The 24,407-nt window shown below is 60.2% G+C and overlaps 1 protein-coding gene across 1 annotated transcript; it reads left to right on the forward strand.

The window, feature by feature from the left end:
- The first annotated feature begins 17,441 nt into the window (after nucleotides 1-17,441).
- GPR37L1 (G protein-coupled receptor 37 like 1) lies at nucleotides 17,442-21,802 on the forward strand. Its single transcript, XM_036823363.1, has 2 exons — nucleotides 17,442-18,160; nucleotides 20,494-21,802. The coding sequence occupies exons 1-2, from the start codon at nucleotides 17,528-17,530 to the stop codon at nucleotides 21,298-21,300; spliced, it is 1,440 nt and encodes a 479-aa protein (XP_036679258.1). The 5' UTR covers nucleotides 17,442-17,527; the 3' UTR covers nucleotides 21,301-21,802.
- The last annotated feature ends 2,605 nt before the right edge of the window (nucleotides 21,803-24,407 follow it).

Consider the following 24,407-nt stretch of genomic DNA (forward strand, 5'->3'; position numbering starts at 1 on the left):
TGACATGCTTTCCGATTCCTCGTTGCGGCAAACCTCTAAGAGACTCCGTTTGTTGAGTTTTGGTGTCGTGTCAGAAGCATCCACAGTGATATGAAAAGGCTGTTAAGATACCCCTTGCTTGTGAAGCCCCGTGTCCACATGAGGCTGGGTTTCATTCAGACACCCTTCAAACAGCCTATCACAACAGATCGAATGCTGACTCCAGCTGTAATCTATAAAGCCAGAGACTAAAGAGATTTGGAAAAAATGTAAAACAATGCCATTATTCTCACTAATTTTTTTGTTTGTTTGGGAAAATTTAGGTCTTTTAAAAACATGTTATTTCTGTAACATAGAGTGGGTTTATTACTGTCATTTAAAAATGGATATTTTAAAAAATTCCTTAGTTCTAATTTCTAATTGGATAAATAGCGATAGCTGTAACCACATAAACAAAAGCTCTTTGGAGTCTTCCATAATTTTTAGGGGTTATAAAGGGTCCTGAGACCAAAACGTTGGATAACAGCTGACATTCAGACCAGTACTTAGGAGAGCAGGCCCTTAGGCTGGGCTGCCTGTGTTTGAATCTGGGCTTTGCTCTTTAGAAGTTTGCAATAGAGGGACTTCGCTGGTGGTCCAGTGGTTAAGGCTCTGCACTCCCAGTGCAGGGGGCCCGGGTTCAATGCTGCAACTAAGATCCCGCATGCCGCAACTAAGACCCGGCACAGCGAAATAGACAAACAAGTGAATAAATAAATAAATAAGTAGGGACTTCCCTGGTGGTCCAGTGGTAAAGAATCTGCCTTCCAATGCAGAGGACAAGGGTTCCATCCCTGGTCAGGGAACTAAGATTCCCACGTGATGAGGAGCAACTAAACCCGTGAGCCACAACTACTGAGCTCACGTGCCTCAACGAGGGAGCCCACCTGCCACAAACTACAGAGCCCACACATCCTGGAGCCTGCGTGCCACAACTAGAGAAGAGGAAACCCGCACACCACAACTAGAGAGAAGCCCGAGCTCTGCAATGAAGATACTGTGTGCCGCAACGAAGATCCCATGTGCTGCAACTGAGACCCGATGCGGCCAAAAAGATAAGGGGGGGAGAAAAAGAGAAAAAGTTTGCAGTAGAATTTTGGGTAAGTTCGTAATCTCTCTGATCCCTACTGCCACAATATGAAAAATGGGGAGATTATAATGGTACCTACCACAGAAGGGTTTTGAGGACTAAATGCATTAACGCATAGAGAACATTTAGAACAGTGCCTGGCACGTAGAAAGTTATGAATGAGACCTAGAGATGTCTATGAATGTTAGACATCGAGGGGGATCAGAACACGCCACCCCAAAATGTGCCACTTTGGCATAAAGATTACTTTGAGCTGAAGGCAATCGAAAAAAAGCAGACACAGGAAAGCTCTCTGTCTGTCCCCTGCCTGAAATCAGGGCGTAAGTTCCCCTGTGAAGGTGCCCCCCTTGGTCCCAGGAAAGGAAGAACAATTTTAGTCGCTGGAGGTGGAGATGGTGTCAAGATGCGTCTGCACAAACTAGACGACACTCATCTTCCGTTAGAGCCCCGAGATTTACCTTCCCGCCATTTACCTCTTTCTTCTGTCTTCTCTCTTCCCCACAATGTGTTAAAATGGTGTACAAGCCCCCAAGCTAACTACTTCTTTGCATCTTCACTTCTTTTTTAAACTAAGGCAGCTACTTTACTTTGAACAAGAAAGAGGCATGAGCAACTGTGAGCATCTCCCTAATATGACAGCTTGTCCACCACAGCGCCCCCCAGCCAGCCTCCCCCGAGTTTTGGTAGAAAAGCGTCTTCTCTCTGGCCAGTCCTGTCGTCCACTGTCACACGTGCGCACAAGGCAGGGCTGGCCTCGCCTGGTATCTGCTTAAAGTCCAAGAATCGGGTCCAGGGACTTCCCTGGTGGTCCAGTGGTTAGGACTGTGCTTCCACTGCAGGGGTCTTGATCCCTGGCCGGGGAACTGAGATCCCACAAGCTGAGCAGTGCAGCCAAAAAAACCCCCAACAATAAGGACAAAAAATAAACAAACAAAGAAAAAAACCCAACAAGAAAGCAACAACAAATAAAAACAAAAAAACAAGAATCGGGTCCAGATGGGGCAGTGAAGCGGTTGTGTCTGGGGAAACAAAACTCACTCAGAGCTGAAGGCGTGAGCTGACACACGGCCACTGACCACTGATACCAAATCAGAGAAAACAAGTGGAATTGTGCAAATTTGCACAGGGGCTTCCATGTAAATACAAACCAGTTTTATAGCTCCTTTCATTAAAACGTATTCTGATCAAATAATCTTGCGAAGGAAAGCTCACCTAGCCTCAAGCCTACAACATAAAAGCAAGGAGAAAATGACATATTTCCTGCGGCTACCACGTTCGGGACCTTCACAAGGGGGACCGGGGTGTGCGAGGCCCCAGGGCACTGGCTCTGCTGTCTGTGCCAACACCCCATGTACTGCCCCTGGGCCTCAAACTGGTCAGATAGCTGGCTCTGCGCCATCCACACCGGTTCTCCCACAAACAGCCGCATAACCTTCACGTAGTTCTCATCCAGGGTGGAGCCGAAAAATCCCTGCAGGAACAGTGACCATGTCTCCTTTTCCAGGAAAATCTGGATCTACTTGTCCCCTCATCTCTCACATCAAAGTATCCACTGCCATCCAAGATGTAGTGAATCTCAACATCCAAGTGCCAATGCACCTCACAGAACATCTTAATCTTTTCTTCATAATTTGGTAGTTTATCTTTGTATATGGTTATTATGTCCACCCAAGAGTAGTTTCTATCTTTTCGGATCTTTTCTAGTTCTGGATCATCCTCATATTTGTCAGCACCCAGCTTCCGGGGGCCGGGCTCCGTGCTGTAGGGCTGCCTCGGGTGGTCGGCAACTAGTCCGTGTACAAGGCCTGCACCATGGCTGAGCCAGGGATGCCGAGATCACCCTGACCTGCACCCAGCTTGTACTTGTTTTGTTTGTTTGTTTGTTTGGTTGGTTGCACTGTGCGGCATGTGGGATCTTAGTTCCCCAACCAGGGATCAAACTCTCTCCCCCTGCAGTGGAATTGTGGAGTCTTAACCACTGGACCTCCAGGGAAGTCCCTTCACTTCTTTTCTATGAAGACCTTCATGCATGTAAAAATTAAAATATTGACATCAAATAAAATCTGTATGCCTTTTCTCCTGTTAATCTGTCTTTTCCTAGTTTAATTTGCAGATACCAGTCACAGAACCTAAGAGGGTAGAGGAAGTATTTCTCCCCCACCTACACTCTCACCATCAGCAGCAGTAGCAGCACGCCAAACAGCCCAGAGAAGCAGAAAATGCTGCCAAAAAGAGTCCTCGAGGTTTAAATCCTTTATTTTAAAGACCTCTCAGCGAGGCTTATCCTACCTGCTGTGGAATGAGAACTGCCCCAGTGACTGTAAAACAGAAGCACACGTTAGGTCTCTGTCTTCAAGGGGTTCATAACAGGACCAGCCACACGCAGGACGGAGGGAGCCAGTGGGACATGGACAAAGCTCCAGGACCATCCCTCACTTACCTACTTATGGCCCCTGCAGTGAAATGCTTTTATATGTGTTTTCTGACTTCATCCTCACAAGAACCCTGTGATAGCTGGCAGGGACGGGGTTACGATCCATATTTCCAGATGAAGAACCTGGGAATTAGCTCCTGGGACCGAACATCGGTGGTAAAGATGAGAAAGGGTCCTCAGGGGCCTGTATGGTGTTCCTTCTGAAACACTGGGGTGATGTGCATCACGCAGGAGATGGATGGTCTGAACACCGAGCTGAGAGCCGTCTGTCCTGACCGCAGGGCTGGGGCCTGCCAAACAAAGCCTGCTCCACTGCAGCTGCCTCTGGACCCCACCAGCCCTTATCTCCCCAACCCACCTCAGCAGGGACCTTCCTCACCCCTCTCCCTTCCCCATCCCCTTTAAAGCAATCACAGGAGATGCCTGTTCTGCACAGTAACATTTTAAGTGTGGCTCACGAGTGCAATCCCGTAACCACCCCACAACGAGTTAGGGCATCTCCTCAGTTTCCCTGGTGCTCTGTCTCCCTGACGTCAGCCAGGGTACCTGATCCCGGAAGCCCTGCCCAGGGTGTGACGTCACAGGGCTGGACCGGCTCTGCTGGGAGGACGGTCCAGCCTCTGTGCCCCAACGGCATGTCTCTCCCTCCCTGAACCTCTCTCCTCCTCAGGCCTGAGGTCGAGGGTCTGCTGTCCCCCGCTGCTGCTGCGTCTGGATTTGGGCGCTTCCCGGCCTCCCGCGACCCCCCAGCTGCCCTCGTCCCAGACCGAGGTCGTCACTGCCGCGCCGGTCTGCCTGCTTGGCTCCATCAGGGCCACTGTCGTTTCAGTTCCGTTCCCTGGGGGCTTAGCCCACCCTGTGAGGCTGAATGATGGTCCTGATACAGAGCGAGCTGCCGGCTGGATCCGCCTCGAGGTCCAGGGTGGATGGTTGCCATGATGACGCCTCCTCAGTCCCCCTCCCCCTCTCTCCCGCCTTACGAAAGCCCCTGGAACAGGAAAGGCCTCCCCATCCCAGTGAGGACTGTGGAGTAACACAGCCCCTGCCCCAGGGGGGTGCACGCAGCCTCGGGGGTGTGGGCAGCCCTGGGACACCCTGCAGGTTTGAGGTTCACGTTTGCTCGGGTTTGGGAGGAGGGTCTTCAGGTCTCTGCCCCTTGACCCTGGGCACCTGGGGCTGGGGGTTCACTCTCTCACTCACTCTGGGCCCCCCAGGGACTCTGGGATTTAGAGACCCTGGGAGTTTGATTGATGGAAATTTCCTCCACGTTCCTATTGAATTTCTACTGAACTCATCTTTGTACCTTTACTGCCTTTTGTTCTCGGCCCTCAGGGTCCCGGAGAGGAACCTTCCTCGCGGGGAGGCTCTGCCGCCCTCACAGCCAGCCGAGGTCTTTCTCCCCGACAGGTCTCTCTCTCACTGCCCACCCCCCATCCCCCGTGGCCCCCGCTGGTATGGAGCTCTCCATCAACACCCCACAGCACAGCTGGGAAGGGTAACACGAAATCCTTGGCTGGCGAGACAGGGCCTCCTGTCCAGGCCTCCCAGGCGTGGGGAGACTATAACATTTATTCTTCAAACGCAGACACTCTGGCGGGTGACCGGGGCACTACGAAGGACCAAGACGGGACAGCAGCACACAGCGCGGCTGTCCTGGGCTCCTGGGCTGTGCGGTCAGCCAGGGCCTCTCCCAGGCCCAGATCCCAGAGGGTCCTCTCCTCGTGCATTCGCAAAGGTTTCCTCTTCCCTCTGCAGGGAGCTTAGATGCAAAAGGTCCCTGGCTCAGGGAAGCCTGCAGTCAAATGTGGGAGGTGACGGGAGGTGGAGGCGATGGACGCTGGGATCAGAAAGGGGATAAGCCCCGCGACAAACAGCAAGAAGGAAGGAGCAGAGAGAGCGCCCGGGAGCCCGCAGGAGGCCCTCATCCCGCCCGGGGACGGGGACGGGCCGGCCGTCTGGGTGAGCCTCGGGCTCCGCGGGAAGGAGAGGTTGGGCTGAGCAGCAACGGCTCCGGTAAGAACAGCAGCCTGTGAAGAGGCGCGGAGAGGAGGTGCCTTGGTTTCGGGGTAACAGAAAGCTCTGTCCTCCTACTGCCACCCCGAGTGCCCTCTTCCGGAGGGCGCCCGGCTGTCAGAGTCGGTGGCTGAGTAAGCGGAAGGCAGGGACCCTACACTGTTCTGAGCTTTGGCTTATTAATGCTAGAGTCCCCTTCTGGGACGTTCCATCGTCCAAAAATTGAGCCCTTGTTGCCACATGCCAGGCCCTGGGCCGGAGTTACACACAAGTCATTCCACTTAATCTTCCCAGCAGCCCTGCGGGGGACCTGTTTACACAGGAGGCTCTGTGAGGCCAGACACCTGCCCAGGGCTCGGCTGAGGTGACAGGCTGAGATCTGCTAGAATGACCCGAAACTCTGAATTCTCTGGATTCCACTGCTCCTAACCACAATACCAGCACAGCCAGGGAAGGCCCGACTTTATGCTACTCATGACCTGGCCCGGGAGCTGACTCAGTCGCCCGTGGGAGCAGCACCGGGAGGTGAGGGGAGCAGGAGGTAGGCAGCAGAGAGGTGCCTACGAAGTTTCGGGGGGCGGAGCTAGGTCTTGGGCCGACGCAAACTCAGACCCGGATCCCTCCGCCCCGCTCTCCCCCCGGGTGGAAAGTTCCTCCCAGCAGAGCTGGTCCAGCCCAGCCCATGACGTCACACCACTGGGCGGGGCTTCTTGGGACGGGGGACACCCGGCTGACGTCAGCCCAGTGCCCAGAGCAGTCCTGGGGCTTGACCGCATCTCTGTGATGACTGCAATTGCAAGTCTCTTTCCCCAGCGGGCAGTGGGTCTGACCCGGGCAGGGCAGGGCAGGCCTGCTGGAGTTCTGTTCCCGGCTCTGGGATCTGAACCCACAGCTCAGAAGTCCTGGGACCACTACTATGCTGTGTGCCTATAGACAAGTCACTTGCCCTCTCTGGGCCATCTCTAGGGTGCAGCCGCCTAACTTGATGAAACAAAGAGGTTGTAGGAGAGATTTCTGAGGACCTTTCAGGAGTCCCAAAGGAGGGAGTGTGGGCCTGGACCCGCCAGTGTCCTGGTCCCCCACCCTCCCTCCCGCTCCCCTCCCTGGCGGCCGCAGAGCGAGAACGTGACTCATGCGCTCCCGGCACCCAGTTTCAGCTTTGGCCGCCCCAGCCCCGGGCCTTTCCTTTGCTGTTTACTCGCAGGAGCAGGTGGACCTGGGTCACCTCACCGCGGGCGGGAGAGACGTCGGGCTCCGAGCCCGGGGACACGGGCGCCATCTGACCCCATCCCTGCGGGTGGCCTGAGGCCGGCACGGGGGTCTGGCTCCCCAGCAAGGGGAGAGATGGGAGGGGCAAGTGGAGGGTGCCGGCCCGCCAAGGCCCCTCGGCAGGTCTCGCCCTCCACCCGCTACCGCCCCCGCCCGGTGCGGACTCCCCGGCTATCTGCTTGTAATATCTCCCCGTCTTCCGGCCTCTGTGGCCATCGTGGTTTCAGTTGTCACATGCGCAGGGACGCACACACACACACACACACACACACACACACACACACACACACCCCAGAGCTGCTTCTCAATGTTGAGCTGGGCAGGGCAGACCCACCCAGCCGCGCCAAGAAGGGAGGGCAGGGTGTGTGTGGTGGGGGCAGGGGGCCAGCAGCCCAAGTGCAGCTGGGGTGGAGGAGGGTCGGGAGAGGCGCTCGGGAAGCCTGGAAGCTGTGGTCGAGGGCTGTGAGTCTGGGGCCTGGCTCGGCCGCCACCTCTCCCTATGACCTCGGTCACGTCATTGCTCTCTTGTGCCTCATTCTCCCCGTCCGTTCAAGGCGGGGGCTCACTGGGTGAGCTGGGGGCCTTCACGACCCAGAGCCAATAGCTCCTGCGTCTCCGAAGGGGGACAGACACTGTCGGCTGTCGTGGAACAGGCAAGAGCTGGCCGTTCCCGTGTGGGCGGCCCGAGACAACCTCCGCCCCAGACCACAGCGCGGGCGGCAGAGCCGGGCAGGTGGAAAATTCCCCCTGGCCTTCTGCCCAGACGCTGTGCCCGCCTGGCGGGCGGGCGCCGGGCCTAGGGTACCAGCGGGCAGTCTGGCAGCCACAGGGAGCTGGCCAGGGCCTCCCCAGCTCAGTGCCCACCCCTGCCAGACACAGAAATTGTGTTCTGCTCAGGTAGGCAGACGGAGGGGAGGAGGAGTGATGGCGAGGCTCTCGGTGGTTTGCTGAAACCTTGGAGCTTCTCAGAAGTTGCAGGCCTGGGTCAAGGTGGTTGTTCCAGCCCCTCCCCGTCCCCAAGACGAGTGGCCCCAGGACCCTAACGGAGGCCTGGCGGCTGCAGCTGTTGAGCGGTCAGGCAGACAGAGGGCTTTGTCAGGTGTGGTGAGGCGGAGTCCCTGTGTCTGCTCCTGCTGGCCGCCGGCCTCCACCTGGTGACCTTGGGCAGTGCACGTCCCTGTCGAGGCCTTGCTTTGTCCATGTGGGACCGGGGACAGCCGTCAGGCCCGCCCTCCTGGAAGGGCCTGGGAGGTGAAAAGCTCTGTGGGTGCACGTGACGTGGGACTGGGAGGCAGGACGTGTCCCCTGGGCCGCAAGCCCAGGGGTCCCTTGTGTCTGAAAAGCCAGGGTGCGGGACCCTTGCACCTGCCTCTCTCCTCCTCTCTGCCAGAGCCTCAGAAGATTGCCAAGTTACCATGACAACACCTCCCTGCCCATCTCCCTGGAGGCCCTTCCCAGAGCCCGGAGCTGGTTTCTAGAATGTTTACCCACAAACATTTTTATGCTGCTGGTCAGTTCAGGTGGGTCTTTGGGAACTGAGGAAACCCCTTTGTGGCTTTGCCAGGTTTCAGTCAGCTGGCAAGCTGGCCCCTCGAATCGCTCCCACGCGGGGCCGTTGGACCCGGGTGGGCTGCAGTGTCAAGGCGCGGCGAGGTCGAGGTGAACCCACGCCCCGCCAGGAAGACTACCCAGAGGGCATGTCCCACTGACCCGGAGTCAGCAGCCTGTGAGCGCCACTGCCGACACGGGAAATATTGTCCGTCTGCGCCGGCAGAGAAGGCGGTAAAGATAAGGCAGGGCATGACCCCCGGCTCCATGACAGCCAGCAAGCCTGCTCCAGGAACCCAACCGCCGTGACTCACTGACAGCCAATCAGGAGGCTGGGCCAGATGCCTCTTCCAGCCAGACACACCTGTAACATGCCAGCCATCTGTTGGACCACACCCCTGCCCCAGCCGTTCCGGAGAGAAATATAAATCTCTTTTTACAGCTGCATGTGGCGAGCTCTGTGAGTCTGCCATGGAGGGCGACACACACTGCCCCGTACTGAGCACAGAGGCCCGCAGACGCATACACGCGCACCTGCACAAGTGAGATGGGTGCCCCCTCCTGCCTCTGCCAGGGCTGCCGCCATCTCCATTTCCCTCCACCCCCTGGTGGAGATGGGCAAAGGGAAAAGGTCCAGCAGGTTGCGGTGTCCAGTGCCAGCTTTCTATGGACCGTTAGGCCAACAGGGGTCCAGAATTTTCCCTCATCCTCTGAAAAAACAAAAAACAACCAACAAAAGCAAACAGGCAAAAAATCAACTCGGTGTGGTCCACGGAAGTTCCTCTGGGAATTCTGGGGTTGGAAGGGACTGAGAGTTCCCCTAGCAAAGCCACGTTTCACAGGTGAGGGCCGGGGGCCAGTGAGGGTCCTCCCCCCAGGGGAGGCAGGGGGACCGTGCTGTTGGCCAGGGTGTCTTGTCCAAGTTCCAGGAGCCTGGCCAGACTTTGGCCTCATGGGCCCACCCTGGAGGGCGTCCTGGGCAGTGGCGGTCAGACACCCCCAGAGGGAGACCTGGAGAAAGGCAACGCATCCTGGGACACGTCGAGGGCCAGGAGAATGGGATCTCCTGTCGGTTCCGCCGTCAGAGGACCAGGCTGAGCCCAAGGGCTGCTGCTGGTTCATACGAACGTGGCTGCATGCGGAGGGATGTCCATACAGGGAGACGGGCACAATCTAGGTCGGTTTCGGGGTAACCCTGGAGGGTTGAGGAAACGCACACTCACATTTTCAAGACCCCGGGTTTTGGGGTGCTTTTGTTGTGAGTCCTGAGCCCTGAGCACGGCCTTGGCTGAAGCCAGCGCAGCCCTGCGGTGCTGTGTAGGAAGTGACACTTAGCGTCAGGATGTCAGGGGCTGCGCTGGGACGGGGGTGGGGCCGGGGCCGGGTCAGTGGGCACCTGCCTCCCTGAGTCTGTACTCATGTCGGCGGCTTCAGCAGAGGACCTCCTCCCAGCTCCTAAGATTGAGGACGCAATCCAGTCCAGTCTGCAGACCCGCAGACTTTGTGCTGGTCTGGACAGTAGAGGGAAAAAAAAGCGAGTCCAGGGGGAATCAGGAGCGGGCCAGATTCGACCCCCGCAACCAGGGACGTCCAGAGGTGGGGGGTCTTGCCTGGGCCAGAAACCATTCTCTTCGTCCACAGGTTAAGTCTCACCCTAGGTCTGGGGCAGCTGGCTTGGCCCTGCTTGTTCCTGGGAACAGAGCCTGGGCTGCGATTCCGGGTGGGAAAGACCCGGCCGCGGTGAGGGCTCCGCGTTTGTCCTTCGCCTCCCTTGCATACAGGGAGGAAATCCACCCCGTCTTTCTCCCCTCCTTTGAAGCACTGCCCCCCTCTTCACCCCGATCTGGGCAATGACTGAGTAGGGCATGCAGTGACTTTTCACCCTAGGAGGGGCCCTCAGGTGCTGGGCTCCTGGCCGCGTGGCCCCAGGGCCCTCAGCACTCTGAGTCACAGCCCGTTTCCAGGCAGGCGGGACGGCAGGCCCAGGGACCTCCCAACACGGGGGCTCCAGGGGGACTGCGTGCACATAAGGGTCCGGGGCCACTTGAGGATGGCTCTTCTTGGGACCAGGGGATGAGGTGGGTGTGAAGGAGGAGGTGGACATTTATGAGGAGCCCACTGTGTGTCGGGAACGCCACTTAGCCCTGCAGTTTGATGTTCAGTACAACACTTTGAGGTAGGGTTTACAGCCAGGAAGGCTGAGGGCCAGAAGGTAAAGTGACTTGCCCCAGGCTACACAGCCTGAACCCTGCGTGCCTCCATCTCATGCTGTGTCTGGACCACCCACCGACCCCAGAGAGGGAGGAAGTCAGAGCAACTCTTGGGCTCAGAGGGTCCCCGGAGCAGAAGTCGAACCATCCTCCCTCAGCACCCCAGCCTGTGCCCTGATGCCAGCCGGGCAGGTGCCACCCGGGTAGGGCCGAGCCCTCCTCCTCGGCTCGGCTCCGTGTTCCTTTGTGCTGAGCCTGGCTGGCAGCTTGTGGCAGGACATCAGGGCAAGAAGGCCGAAAGGACACGGCCAGGGCACCTGGCAGTGAGTAATCGGCTTGTCTCAGCCCCGCCGCCTGAGGCTGTGTGAGTGGGAGGGGGGCGCCAGTGCCAGCACCTGGGGGCGAGGGGCGAGGGGCGAGGGGCCTGCGCTGTCTGGAGCTCACCTGTTTCCCAGACACTCACCCCCCAAGCAGAAGCTGCAGTGGCTTCCTGCAGGCCCCCCTGTCACAGTCACAGCCGGGCCTTGGCTCTCCCCGAAGATTTCATTCTGACCCTCCCCACCCACCCCAGGGCTCTGGAACCAGGTTCCAGACTCCAGAGAGCCCTCTAGCTGCCCGAGGATGGGAACCCTGTAGAGGCTTCTGTAGGGAAAGCTACAGAATGTGCAGGGACTCAGGTGCCCTCCTGCCCGGGATCACTTGGGGTGGGGCAGACGGGGAGGAACAGGGCGGGGGGTTGCCCTGCATGGGTTTCCCAGGCTCCTGCAGCCTCACCCCACCCTTGCCCTGCCCCTCAGTTCCTGGTCTTGCGATGCTGGGGGCCAGGCTCCCTCCTCCCGCTGGGTGACCCTCTGCTCCACCAGCTGTCGGGGTCTTTCTGGAATCAACCTTTCCTCCCCACCAGCCACCTTCCTGCTGGAACTTTGGCTCCACCTCCTTTCTGCCAAAGGAGCATCCCCTCCTCCACCCGGACTCTGCTCCAGGAGAAACCCCTTCCAAGGCTCGTCTCTAGGAAGCCTTCTTTGATTCCCCAAGACCGGCTGGTTGGCCCCAGCATTCCCGTTCTGGTCACCCTCACACACCTCCACCTGTTCTACTCCTTATGGATTTGAATTTATGTCTCCTGACCGCTTCCCCCACCTAGATCCTGGGTGTGTTCTGTCTCCTCCAGGGGACAAGTGAATTTTCCTGGAGTCACATTTCTAATAAAGGAGCAACTTCCATGTTCGAGCCGTCTAAAACTGGACGGGGCTGCCTGGGATGGAGTGACCTCTTCAAAGATGGCTGGTTGTGCGTTAGGAACAGGTGCTTTTGAGTCTGGCACATAATAGGCATCAGTAATCATCTGTTAAATAAAGGCCAGCACGACTCAGTCGCCTCCAACAGTGTGTAAGTATCTTATAAAAATTTGGGATTTTGCTCTGATGGGGCCAGCCAGCTGGGTCCCAAAGTTATGCTGTTATGGGAGGGTCCTTACCGGGAGACGCTAACCTGGAGGGCCGTCTTTAGGTAAGAGGACCTGACTTCACCACGGGAAGAGAGCATCGTCTATGGTGAGCTCAGGGTGCTGAGTGCTGGCCGGAGCTCAGCGGAGGTGCCCTGGGGTCTGGAGAGCGGGATGACACGTTGCAGGCCAGATTATCGGTTCCTCATAACAGGCTGTGCTTATCTCACCGTGGCATCCTGAGCCCTTCCCTGTGTTTGAGCATCCCAGCCTTGCCTTGGCTGGGCTGTGGGAGATAGTGGGGAGGTGGTGGGACCTGATTGGCACCTGACAGTCTCGGGGAGCCAGCACCATGCTGGGGAGAGGAATAGCGAGTCCCAGGGAAGGAGCGTCTTGGGGTGGTGGGAAGTCTTCCCACTGACCATCTGGGCCGCTGTAAGTCTTCCTTCTGTCGAGGAGGCCAGGGGTTTCCTCGCCCCAACTCCTTCACTGAGGGGAGGTTGGGATCCCCAAGCAGGGAGGACTTGGTGGGTAGTTCTGTGCCTCTGCTGACTGTGTTGTGTGTTCTTTTTTCCTTACACACACGTTCCAAGCAGCTCCTGGCTGCCAGGCGCTGAGGAAGCAGATGGGGAGACAGGCCCTGCTCGTCGGAGTTGGGTGGGTCTGAGGTCCAGGAGCTCCCCAGGGTCAGCATTCCCTGTGTCTGCTCCCTCCTACAAGCTCAGCCTCCATTCCACCCTGTCTGTTCCACGCAGCGGGCGTTCCTGACGCACTGCATCGAAATCCTCCGGAGGGTTTGCTGAAGCGTGGGGTGCCGGTCCCGCCCGAGTGTCTGCTTGAGCCAGCGTGTCAATCAGCTCCCCAGGGCTGGCGATCCAGGGACCACACTTTGAGAAGCACTGACGCTCATGACAGTGGAAACCTCGCCTTCACAGTGCCCGCATTCTACTGCGACAGCATCCTTGGGAGGCCTCAGGTGCCGGTGATACTCCCGACCTTTTACCCAAGAGAAAACTGAAGGGCAGAGAGATTCCAGGATGGCACGACACCCTCTCCTTTTCCCGTGTCCTTCCTCACAATTTACAGTTATGCTATTTGGGGGTTAGTTTTTTCAGTGGCTGCCTCCTTCCTTGAATGTGACTCTCGGGGGGCAGAGGTCATGCCCATGCTGTTCACTGTTTCCCGAGTGTCTGCGACAATGCCTGGCACACGGTAGGTGCTCAGCGGGCATTTGGACGAGGAATGATGACTGATGGCTGGCTCGTCCCAGAGTTGGGAGCGGGTCCTGACCCTCTGACCTTTATTTTATTTTATTTTAAATGGTCATTGTTTTTTTTTTTTTTTAGAAATTTATTTATTTATTTATTTATGGCTGCGTTGGGTCTTTGTTGCTGCGTCTTTGTTGCTGCGCACTGGCTTTCTTTAGTTGCGGTGAGCGGGGGCTACTCTTCGCTGTGGTGCACGGGCTTCTCACTGAGGTGGATTCTCTTGTTACGGAGCTTGGGCTCTAGGCATGTGGGCTTCAGTAGCTGTGGCTCGCGGGCTCTAGAGCGCAGGCTCAGTAGTTGTGGCGCACGGGCTTAGCTGCTCTGCGGCATGTGGGATCTTCCGGACCAGGGCTCGAACCCGTGTCCCCTGCACTGGCAGACAGATTCTTAACCACTGCCCCACCAGGGAAGCCCCCCTCTGACCTTTAGAAGCACACCTAACCATGGCCCTTCACCTGTCCCCCAGTGCCCCTGGGCCCCAGGAGCCCGGAGCCCAGAGGGCTGGCACAGTGGGGTCCCGAGGACACCCCGCCCAGGTCTGGTGCCAGCTGGCAGGGAAGGGGTGGGGTGGGGGAGGGCTTGTCTCAAATTTGCCCCCCTCCACTTCTTCGGCTGCCTCCTCCCCCTCTGTCCTTCAGTTTCCAAATCTGTGAAGTGCAGATAATAACAGCATCTGCCTCGTGAGGCTGTGGTAGTAAGTGAGTTACCATGGCAACAGCGCATCCTCATCTAGTGCTTCCTGTGTACCAGATGCCGTTCTAGCGATGGACATAGACGAGCCCGTTTAGTCTGTTACTGTTCCCTCGTTACAGCTGAGGCCCAGGTTCAGTACTCGACCAAAGTCACACAGCTCGTAAGTGGCAGAACCATAGAAGAAGTCATATCTGGACTGTGTGGTTCCGTTCGCTGGACAATGCCGGCTAGTGGAACTTGCTCAAGAAAATGTCAACTCTGAACTGTCTTCTCGGGCGGCACCTCCCCGGCAGCCCCAAGGCCCTCACCCCCCTCCACGCTGCACGCCAGGGGACAGCCCCAGCCCCGCTCCCCCCCCGCCTCCCGCCCCAGGACCTTCCCGGCGGCCAGCTCGCTGGGGAATTCCCAGGGAGGAGGATGGGGAATTCCGGGGAAGGAGGAGAGACGGTCCTAAGGGCTGGGAAATCTTCGCCTTCTGCATGGCCTGCCTCTGAGTTCAGGACAGGAGTCTCGGCTGGGGAGGCCGACCCGTGAGGGGGCCGAGTTGGGCACCCCAGGAGGGTGGGGTGGAATGGCAGGTGCATCTCCACAGCCCCCGGGGTCGGCCCGGGGAACCCACCCGGTGTAGGACAGCCGCAGGGTCTGTGGGCAGGGCTCGGAGCGCAGGCAGCCCTGAACTTCCATCTCTGAATATCTGGTTCCACCTAGTGGCCTCTGACATCCTCATGCCCCAAAGAGCCAAGGGAGCCCAGGACTGGCAGATGGGGTGCCCTTGCAGCGGCCATGGTTTATGGAGCTCCTGCGCCGAGGTGCAGTCAGTAGGGAATATTCAGAGCAGAGGGCTGACGGACTGGGGTCGGTGCTGTGTTGGTGTGTGCCTGGCCCTGGCGCTCGACTTCTCTGGTTGCAGTTTCCACATCTGAAAAATGCGAGAGTTGGTGTAGAGCCTCTTCAGGATCCCTTTGGAACTTCTGTCAGGCTACGCAAAGGAGTGGCTAAGAATTTCAGCTTTGCAGTTGGGCAAACCTGCAATTTGGATCCCAGCTGTGTGTCCTTGGGAAAGTTACTTTACCTCTCTGAGCTGGGGTAAGAATGTAAAGGTGAAGTATGATGATTCTAGCAAGCGGTTACTGTGGCCTGGCACTGGTGAGGGCTCACTACATGGATGGTGATGGCTCTGTTTGCCCGAACCACCACGAGGCAGGTGGTGGGTTCCAAGGACAGCAGCTAAGTGCTGGGAGCCGCAGGTGGGAAGGCGCTGACTTGCTGCGGGGTGGGCTGGGGGGCAGCCCTCCAGGATTCGGGAAGCACATTCCGAGGGTGGACCCCCAGGATGCTCAGGCCGAGGGCGGGGCACTCCGTGCGTCTCCTGCAGTCCTTCCTCGGCCCTTTCCTGAGGCCGGGGAGGTGGAGGTAGGAGGCCTGGCCTCCCTCCGCCATGGAGGCTGGGGTGGTGACAACGAAGGGGCCAGTTTTGTCCTTGTCTGATCTGACTTCTTGATGGACCTCTCATCTTCGCTGTGACACTCTGAAGCCTAGACAAGCCCGGCCCTGCAGCCCACATGTCCCTGTCCCAACACAAAGAATAAACGAGAAGAAGGCAGAAAGGTAAGATCTTCCAAAAGCCCAAGATGCTTCCCTTATCTTGTCTGAGGGTGCGTGAGGTTTTTTCTTCCTCTTCCTCCTCCTCCCCCTTTCCCTGGACCCCTGTTTTCACACAGCACGTTGGGCCTCCGGGTAGGACAGAGCTTTCTGGTCAGAAGGTCTTCTAGGAAAGTCAGTTCTGGGTTGGTCCCACTCCGGGAGCCCTGGCTGGTGTCTGCTGACTGACTATGTGAGTTACCTTTGACTCTGGCCACCCAGATGGCCCGCCTTCCCTCTCTGGCCTCGAGAGAGCGGGAACCCAGCCACTTCCTCTCCTCACTTTCTCTTCGTCTTCTCATGAGTGTGGGAGCTCCTGGGGCCTCACCCTGCGCCCTCCCCGCTAAGTGTCTGCACACCCCTGGGCAGCCGCAGCCCCACCTCAACCCCCGTATCTCTGCATCCTGCTGCAGCCTTTCTCTTAGGCTGCAGGTGACTCTTTCCTGCATCTCTACCCAGACCACTCACCTGCACAAGCAGAGGTTTTCGCCCAACCTCCCACCAGACTCCTCACCTTTCCTGCCCAGGTGAGTGTCTCATTGTCCACCGCAGGCCTGGGCTCAGCTTTGACCTGTCCCTCCCACGCACAGCCTTCGGCTTTCCTGGGCTCCGTTTCTCACCATCTTCTAGACAGCTGCCCCTGCCCCAGGCTGCGTGACCCCAGCCGCCGTCAGGGACCCTCCCCAGGGACGTGCTCAAGCCACGTCCTCTGCTCAGCAAGCCGCAGCCCCCCAGCTCCTCCAAGGTAAGGCGTACACCCCGGGCCTGGCGTACAAGGCCCTTCCCTGTCCTTCCTCTTCTCGCCTCCCAGGCTCCTCGCCCGCACGCCCCTCCCTGCTCCCTTGCTGCCCGCCTTGCTGTCCTCGCTGCACCCTGCTGTCACACCCCCGTGGCTTTGCAAGTGTTGCTTCTTCTGCCTGAGCACGCTTCCTTCCCTGTTGTCTGTCTGGGGAGCTTGAAGCCGCTCTTCAAGGTCCATTTAAAAGTCGCCCCCTCTGGGAGGCCCTCCAGATGCCTCCAGCCTCGTTCGGGCTTCCTCGGCGCTGGTCCCTTGCCTTTCATAGCATCCATCCCTGAGCTATAATTATTTATTTACATATTTATTCCCCCCTGCCCTGCACTGAAGGCTCCTTGATGGCAGAGGTCTTTTACATTTTTGTACTGAGTGTCTAGAACCCAGCAGGTGCTCAGGAAGGACCTGTTACTGCAAATGTCCATCCACCTTGTGTCCGGATCAGAATGCGGTGCTTTAAGTTTTGGGCGGCTGCTCCTTCCAGGGGAACTTTGTGTGGTTCGCAGGAAGCAGGTGGACCCGTGCCCACTGAGAACAGCGATGGTCAGAAGGTCTGGAGTCAGGCCCAGGCCCCGGGCCAGCTGGGCCAGGTTTAGCTCTGAGTGACTGGCCACCTCTCTAACCCGAGACACGGGAATGAGGGCGCTCGCCCCGCAGGGCCGTGGTGAGGGTTCATCCAGAAGCCGGCTGAGCGCGGGATCTCATCAGGTTCAGTAAACGACAACGAGGGTGATTATCCGGTCTGCTGAGGAGGGGCCGGTGCCCTGCCTCCACCCCACCCCGCCCCCGCCCCGCGCCCCCAGGACCCCAGCGTCTGAGGCCGGGGGCGCCCGGCCTCTGGGGGCCCCACAGGTCTGAGCGCCGCTGCCCGGGGGCCCGGGGAGGCGTGTCCTGCGGATGGCACAGAGCGCCCTGTGTCCAGCAGAGGGCCCAGCCCTGCCCTGCCTGGTGGCTGAGGGGTGGGGATGGAGGGGGGTGCTGGAGCCGGCTGGCAATGCCAGACGCCCGATGGGGGCGGGCCCACCGGCCAGCTGCCCGTCGAGTCGGCCCTGCACTCGGTCCGGCCTCGCCTCCGCTCGTGGGCAGCTACTGCCACTCATCCGGCCATGCGGTGGCCGTGGCCTCTGGCCATCTCTCTCGCCGTGGCGTTAGCGGCGGGTCCCGGCAGGGTCCCCGGGGGCGTCCCCCTGCGCCGGGGTGGTCGACAGGCCGCGACCCAGGAGCAGCCGAGCCGGTCCAGGCGTGGCACCGAGGAGGAGGAGGAGGCCAAGGGGGTGCAGCAGTACGCGCCCGAGGAGTGGGCTGAGTACCCCCGGCCCATCCGCCCCACCGGGCCGCAGCCCACCGAGCCCCAGGTGGCCGCCAGCGCCCACCCGGACTGGGCTGTGGTCCCTGGGGGCAGCGGGCAGGAGCCTCGGGGCAACACGACGGGGACGCCGGGCCGGCGGCTGCAGATCCAGAACCCCCTGTACCCGGTGACGGAGAGCTCCTACGGGGCCTACACCGTGCTGCTCCTGGCCCTGGTGCTCTTTGCCGTGGGCATCGTGGGCAACCTGGCGGTCATGTGCATCGTGTGGCACAGCTACTACCTGAAGAGCGCCTGGAACTCCATCCTCGCCAGCCTGGCCCTCTGGGACTTTCTGGTCCTCTTCTTCTGCCTCCCTGTCATCATCTTCCACGAGATCACCAAGCAGAGGCTGCTGGGTGACGTGTCTTGCCGGGCTGTGCCCTTCGTGGAGGTGAGTGTGTGTCCCGCTAGAGCCCACGGGGTTGGGTGGGTGGGGGGGCGCTGCCAGATGTGGTCTGCGAGGGTGCGCGAGGCCCCGCAGGCCTGGGGCTCTGTCTCGCTGCTTCTCCCCCAAGACAAATGCAGGATTGGCTCCTGGGAGCTCTCAGGTACCCGAGCGAGCAGGCGGGTGTCAGGGCCCTGGGGTCAAGTCTGTATCCACTCCCGGGGGTGCAAACACGGAAGGAAGGAAAGACCCTCCCTCACTGCGACCCTCGTCGCCGCCATCACCATCAGCCGCCTCCTCCATCCTCTGGAAGGAGACACCTGGTTCTGGGGCTGGAGCTAAAGCTGGGGCTCTAGTGTCAGCTTCTGTCCCTGGCATGTTGGGGTGTCCCTGGGCAGGTCACAGCTCCTCTCCCATTTCACTGTCTCCTGACCAGAGGGTAGACCAGTTGGCCCTCCAGCTGTAGCTCCAAGGTGACCACTGGTCCCACCCCTGGGAACTTCCATGCTGGGCTGAGCACGTGGATGTTGATAGATGTGTAGATCACACGGATACAGCTTAATCAAAACAGTGCAAAAATATACCAATATGTGTGCATTTACGTGGGACACAGCAAGGCCAACATGTCTGCCTAGGAACAGGAAATCAGGCTGCAGCCTTTTGCATGTTGCTTACGTTGTGGGAGGAGGAATAATGAGCGCTGGGGTGACAGTGGCCTCCCTCCCCCCAAAGGCTGCTTTCCTCCCGAGAGAATGGGAGATGCTGAGTGAGCGGGCAGCCGGCCTGGGTGGGGAAGGAATCAGGATCAGCGTCTGGACACCGTCCTATTCCCAGCTCTGCCCCCGTCCCGTGACCTAGCGATGGTTTCATATCCGGACGGACTCTCTGAGGCTCAGCGGGTGGCACAGCCCCTTCCTGTCCTTCCCAACCCAGGGAGACCACCTAACGGTGGCCCAAAGTTGCTCAGACCTGAAAGAGGCCCTCCGGCCGGGGACAGCCCTTGCATCTTAGTGACCTGGCGCTCAGAGCCCAGGAGAGCTGTGGGAGGTCAGACCCAGGGCCTTGGAACGGGGCAGACTGGGTCAGAGCCCGGGCTCTGCTGAGTGGCCGTGGTTAGCCACTTAACCTGCCCAAACCTCTTGCTTCCCCCTCTGTGAGTCGGGGCTGACCGCCATCACCATAGCTGAGTGAGTCCCTGAAGGCTCATGTGTGACGTCTACAAAGGGCTTCGAACTGAAATAATTCAGTACGTGGTGGATTTTACTGAGAAAGGTCTAAGACGCCTGTGAGCGCTTGTCTGCATGGAGCTGGTGGCCGAGGAGAGCCCGGCCCTGCCCCCTGCCCGACTGTGGGTCCCAACACACCCGATACGCAGGCCGCGGCCTAACCCCCTCCACGGCCTGGAGGACAGAGGTGACCCCTGAGCCCTCCCTGGAGGCTGGGGTGACGGGTGAGAGTGGACGGACAAATGCACCGCCCAGCACCCTTTTGTAGGGAGGCCCCAGGAGACCCCAGGAGGGAGCAGGAGGCAGCTGAATACAGCTTGGGGCCATTTTTGAGGTGTAGGAAAGGAGGGGGCGTGTTGTTTTGCCTGAGCCCTGGCCTGAGGCCTGCCTGGAGAGGGGGTGGGAGCCAGCTGGAGAGGGGAGTGCTTGGACGGAGGGGGAACTGAGCACAGCCCTGAGTGTGCCCAGACATCATCTGAGCTGGGAGTAACCCCCAGCCCCATCACTTCTCTCTGGCACTTTCTTCCCTGCTGCTCTGGCTTCCTCTCTGCTCACAGGGTGGTTTTCCTGTGTGCTCTGTGAGCTGCCTGCGGGGAGGTGGGCACAGGCCTGCCTGGAGGGGCTGCTTCCCCACTCGGGCTGGCCCTGGGCCTCTCCGGGCAGGGCGAGGATGGCGGGAGAGTGTGTGCCCTGCACCCCCCAAGGCCACTCCCCCAATGGACGTCGTGGTGGGTGAGGCCATCCAAGGACCCGCAGGCCCAGGAGCCCTACGTCTCTGTCCATGTTTGTCCTCAGAGATGATTTCCCAAAGTCTCAGGAGCACAAGGGGCTGTAGGGCCCAGGTCGCTCATCCCTGGGCCCAGAGGCAAGGCAGCGGGCGGCGGGAGTCGGGCGGCCTGCAGGGGAACCTTAGCTCTGCTGTCCACCAAGGCCCTGGTCCCGCCTGAGCCCGGTTTGTCCCGTCAGATGCTGGCCGTGAGATCTGAAATGCCCCTGAATGGCGGTGCCACCACTGTCCTTCGCACACCTGCCGTGCACTTCCAGTCTGAGCCAGCCCCTCGGTTGCCTGGGGCTGACCCCCGCCTCTCCCCCACCCCCCACGCCCCCCTGCAGGTCTCCGCTCTAGGCGTCACCACCTTCAGCCTCTGCGCCCTGGGCATTGACCGCTTCCACGTGGCCACCAGCACCTTGCCCAAGGCCAGGCCCATCGAGCCGTGCCCGTCCATCCTGGCCAAGCTGGCGGTCATCTGGGTGGGCTCCATGATGCTGGCTGTGCCCGAGCTCCTGCTCTGGCAGCTGGTGCAGGAGCCTGGCCCCGCTGCGGGCCCTGTGGATGCGTGCGTCATGAAGCCCTCGGCCCGCCTGCCTGAGTCCCTCTACTCGCTGGTCTTGACCTACCAGAACGCCCGAATGTGGTGGTCTTTCGGCTGCTACTTCTGCCTGCCCATCCTCTTCACGGTCACCTGCCAGCTGGTGACGTGGCGGGTGTGGGGCCCGCCCGGCAGAAAGCCGGAGTGCCGGCCGGGCCAGCAGGAGCAGCGCGAGGGCCAGCTCAGCAGCACCGTGGTGGGCCTGACCGCCGTCTACGCCCTCTGCACCCTCCCCGAGAACGTGTGCAACGTCGTGGCCGCCTACCTCTCGGCCACGCTCACCCGCCAGACCCTGGACCTCCTGGGCCTGGTCGGCCAGTTCTCCACCTTCCTCAAGGCGGCCGTCACGCCCGTGCTCCTCCTGTGCGTGTGCCGGCCGCTGGGCCGCGCCTTCCTGGACTGCTGCTGCTGCTGTTGCCGCGAGGGCTGCGGCGGGGCGGCGGCCACCAACGGCCCTGATGCCAAGCTCCAGACGGGGCTGTCCGCCTCTGTCTACTTCCACAAGCCCCGGGAGGCGCCACCGCTCCTGGCCCTGGGCACGCCCTGCTGAGGCTGGCCGGCCGTGGCAGGGGGAGCTCTGTCCAGAGATGGACTTGGTTCCCCTGGCTGGGGTCTGGGTATGTCGGAGCCCCCTGGCCGAGCCCCTTCTCGGGGGCCGGCCCGCCCGTCCTCTTGCTGGGGGGCGGTGATCCTCCAGGTCCTCAGAGCTGCCCAGAAACTCTCCATCCCGCCGGCTGGGAGCCAGAACCTCACCTGGTCCCAGCCTCACTCTCCCCTCTCCATCTGGAGCCCGACTACACTATACTTTGCCCCTCTCGGCATCGCCCATCCTGGACGGGGGCCTTGGGGGCCAGCAACCGGGCTCTTCTCTGCACAGGATGGGCCCAGCCCTGGAAGCCTCCTCCAGGTGCCGTCTCTTCTCCAGGAGCATTTCTCTCTCTGTCCTCCTCCTTCTCTGACGTACCCTGGTTGCCCTGTCCACCCCCCCAATCCCGGTCAGGTGCTCCCCCGTAGAAGACCCTTCTTGGAAAACAATAAACTAGGTAGAACTACCCCTGTGCCCACGGGCCTTTCTTGTGCCACATCCTGGCAGTGCCCAGATGCACCTGGGCTTTGCCCTCCTGGCTACCTTTGGCCCTTCCTGGCCTGTGGCTGGTGTCCTGTCCAGCCTGGGGCCCTGTGGCTTTGAGGGCAGAGTGGACGGAAGGGCTTGGGAGCTGGGGCACTGTGTCCTCAGGCTGGCCTGAGCCCAGCTGTCCCTGGGAAGTAGAAGGCTGCAAGCTTATCTCCCCTGGAGCCCCCGCCGCTCTTCCTCCCTCTCCACAAAGCCCCCATTCGAGGGCAACCAGCAGCCTGGGGGGCTTCCAGCCTCTCCGACTCTGAGAGCTGCTCTTGTTTGGCTTCTTAGAACAGACTGTTTAGCCTACAGACGGCCCAGCTGCCTGCCCCCGCCCGCCCCTACCCCGCCCCCTTCCCGGCAGCCAGAGTTCCATCGACAGCCCCACAGAGCCTTCTTTCCTCTCTCTGGTCCCCCCCAGCCCAGGGGGCCCTTCCAGAGGCCCCTTAGCCCCGTCCGGGCCCAGCGAAGTTGGCATGAGGTCAACCAAAGGGACACCTCGGCCTAGGCCACAGACCACTCTCTGTCCTGCAAGCCCACCCTTCCCATCTGAAGCGCAGCTCAGGGTCCCGCGGAGTTCCTGCTGCCAGCTCTGCCTGGATCACCTGAGCAGGGCCGGGGAGGGTCCCCAGGGCAGGGCCAGGGAGGCACAGGCATTGCCTGGTGCCCTGGGCTCCGTTCTCCTCTGGCCACCCCACCCATACCCACTGGCTTCAGCCCCGGACCCAAGCCTCCTTCCCCCACTCCTGCGGATCTTAATGGCCTTGTTCTCTCTCCCTGGCACCCACCCCCAGGACGGGTGATGCCAAGAGAGAGGGAGGCCGTTGCTAGGCGATGGCGCTGCTGGGCGCACACTCTTTGTGCTGGAGAGACACCCACCCGTTTCTCGGCCGACCGCTGCCACAGTGACCAAAGCCCCCAGCTCTGTCTGCAGCAACTTAAGACGGTGGGGGGAGCAGGCTGGAGAGGAGACCAAGGGCAGGCTTGCAGTGCTGAGGTGACCAGGGCCCTTCCCTCCTCATCCCTCCCCCTGACTTCCTCTCTCCCCCCACCCCAACCCCAGTCCCAGATGCACCAGCAGCCTCCTATGGGATGGAGGAGGGGGGCCAGGGTGAAGGCAGGACGCGCAGGCTGAGGATGGGAGGCTGGGGGCGGGGAGGGGGCACCGCCGCATCCTGTTTGGGGGCTCTGCCACAAAGCGGCCCCTGCCCCTCCCTGCGGCTCCGAGGCCCTGCCACCACCGCTGCCCTGGGCCCCGCCAACGTGAGTGGCTTGCAGGATTAGTCAGCAGGCCAGCGGGCCTTGGGAAAGAGCCACTGTCTCTCCGGCTAGGCCAGCTGGGGGGACAATGCAGCATTTGTTGCTTAGGGGTCCTGGGCTTGGGGTGTGGGGGCAGGCTGGCAGTGGTGGGCAGTGGACTTGAGTTGGGTCTTTAGGGGACCAACCCTGAGCCCTGATGTCAGCCAGGTGGGAGGCGGGCCAACCCACTGAGCCCCCCTGACCCCGTCAGCATGTGCACCTTGCACTGAGAATTGCCTCCCTTGGGCCGGACTGGACGCAGTTACTGGACCCCATCAGTTAAACAGGAATAACGCCCCCTCACAGAGGCCTGGAGTCATTGCATGAGACAAGATACATAAAGCTCCCGGCACGATGCCTGATGCCCGGCACCTTCCTTCCCTCCCTCCCTTTGGGGGTTCAGTCCTCCAGAACTGCAGAGCAGGCTTGGCCAGGCAGCGCAAAGGGCCCCCCCAGGATGGTGTACATACACACACAGTCTGTCCTACGAAGCACCTGCTGTGTGTGCTGCGTGCAGGCACTGGGGCAGAAGGATGCCTGCTTGCTGGTGACCAGCGCATCCTGTCTCATCTCGTCAGAGGACGCAGGAGGCAGGAGGCGAGAAAGGCAGGTCATCCCTGAAGCTCCCCATCCTGCTCGCCAGACCAGTGCCTGTTGGTCCTGTCCCAGCCTCCCAGGCCATGGCATCTCCAGCCACCTCAGCAGCCAGGAGAGCCCAGGGGACAGCCAGGCCCCAGCTTCGACCTCCTCGACCAGGGGGCACGTGTCCTATTCTTCAGGGGTTGGAAGGAACCTAAAGTCATCTAGCTCCCTTCGCCAAATTCCATCTGCTTTCTCTCCTCAAACCCCCCGGCAGTGGGGAAGCCCTCTCCAGGCAGGCCATTCCTCCCTGCGGTTCTGATGACCACAAGGAGGCTCCAAGAGGACGCACCAAGGAAGGGCCGGCGAGCTCAGAGCCACCAGGGCAGGCCCTGCTCCCAGGACCGTGGAAGTGGCCTCCTCCCTGCAGAGGTGCGGCGAGAAGGGGTGGAGCCTTCCGCAGGGCCGCTCCATCTCCGGGCTGAGGGGAGCCCAGGGGGCGGGGCTTACTGTAAAAGTGGGTCAAGATGGCCCCGGACTTGGGAAGCAGGGCGCAAGGCTCCGAGGCCACGGCTGCGGGCAGAGGGGACCAGCTCTAGGGGTGGAGTGGGCTGGGAGGGGCCGGGGGTGGGCAGGGAAGGGAGGGCATGGCTTCTCCCGGG

The sequence above is a fragment of the Balaenoptera musculus genome, chromosome 1, assembly GCF_009873245.2.
Source record: "Balaenoptera musculus isolate JJ_BM4_2016_0621 chromosome 1, mBalMus1.pri.v3, whole genome shotgun sequence".
Lineage (NCBI taxonomy): Eukaryota > Metazoa > Chordata > Mammalia > Artiodactyla > Balaenopteridae > Balaenoptera > Balaenoptera musculus.

What these genes read in the sequence shown, in the direction of transcription:
- GPR37L1 (XM_036823363.1), top strand. Translation starts at nt 17,528, where the DNA reads ATGCGGTGGCCGTGGCCTCTGGCCATCTCTCTCGCCGTGGCGTTAGCG. An exon ending in GGGCTGTGCCCTTCGTGGAG is followed by an intron (nt 18,161 to 20,493) that starts GTGAGTGTGTGT and finishes GCCCCCCTGCAG; the next exon opens with GTCTCCGCTCTAGGCGTCAC.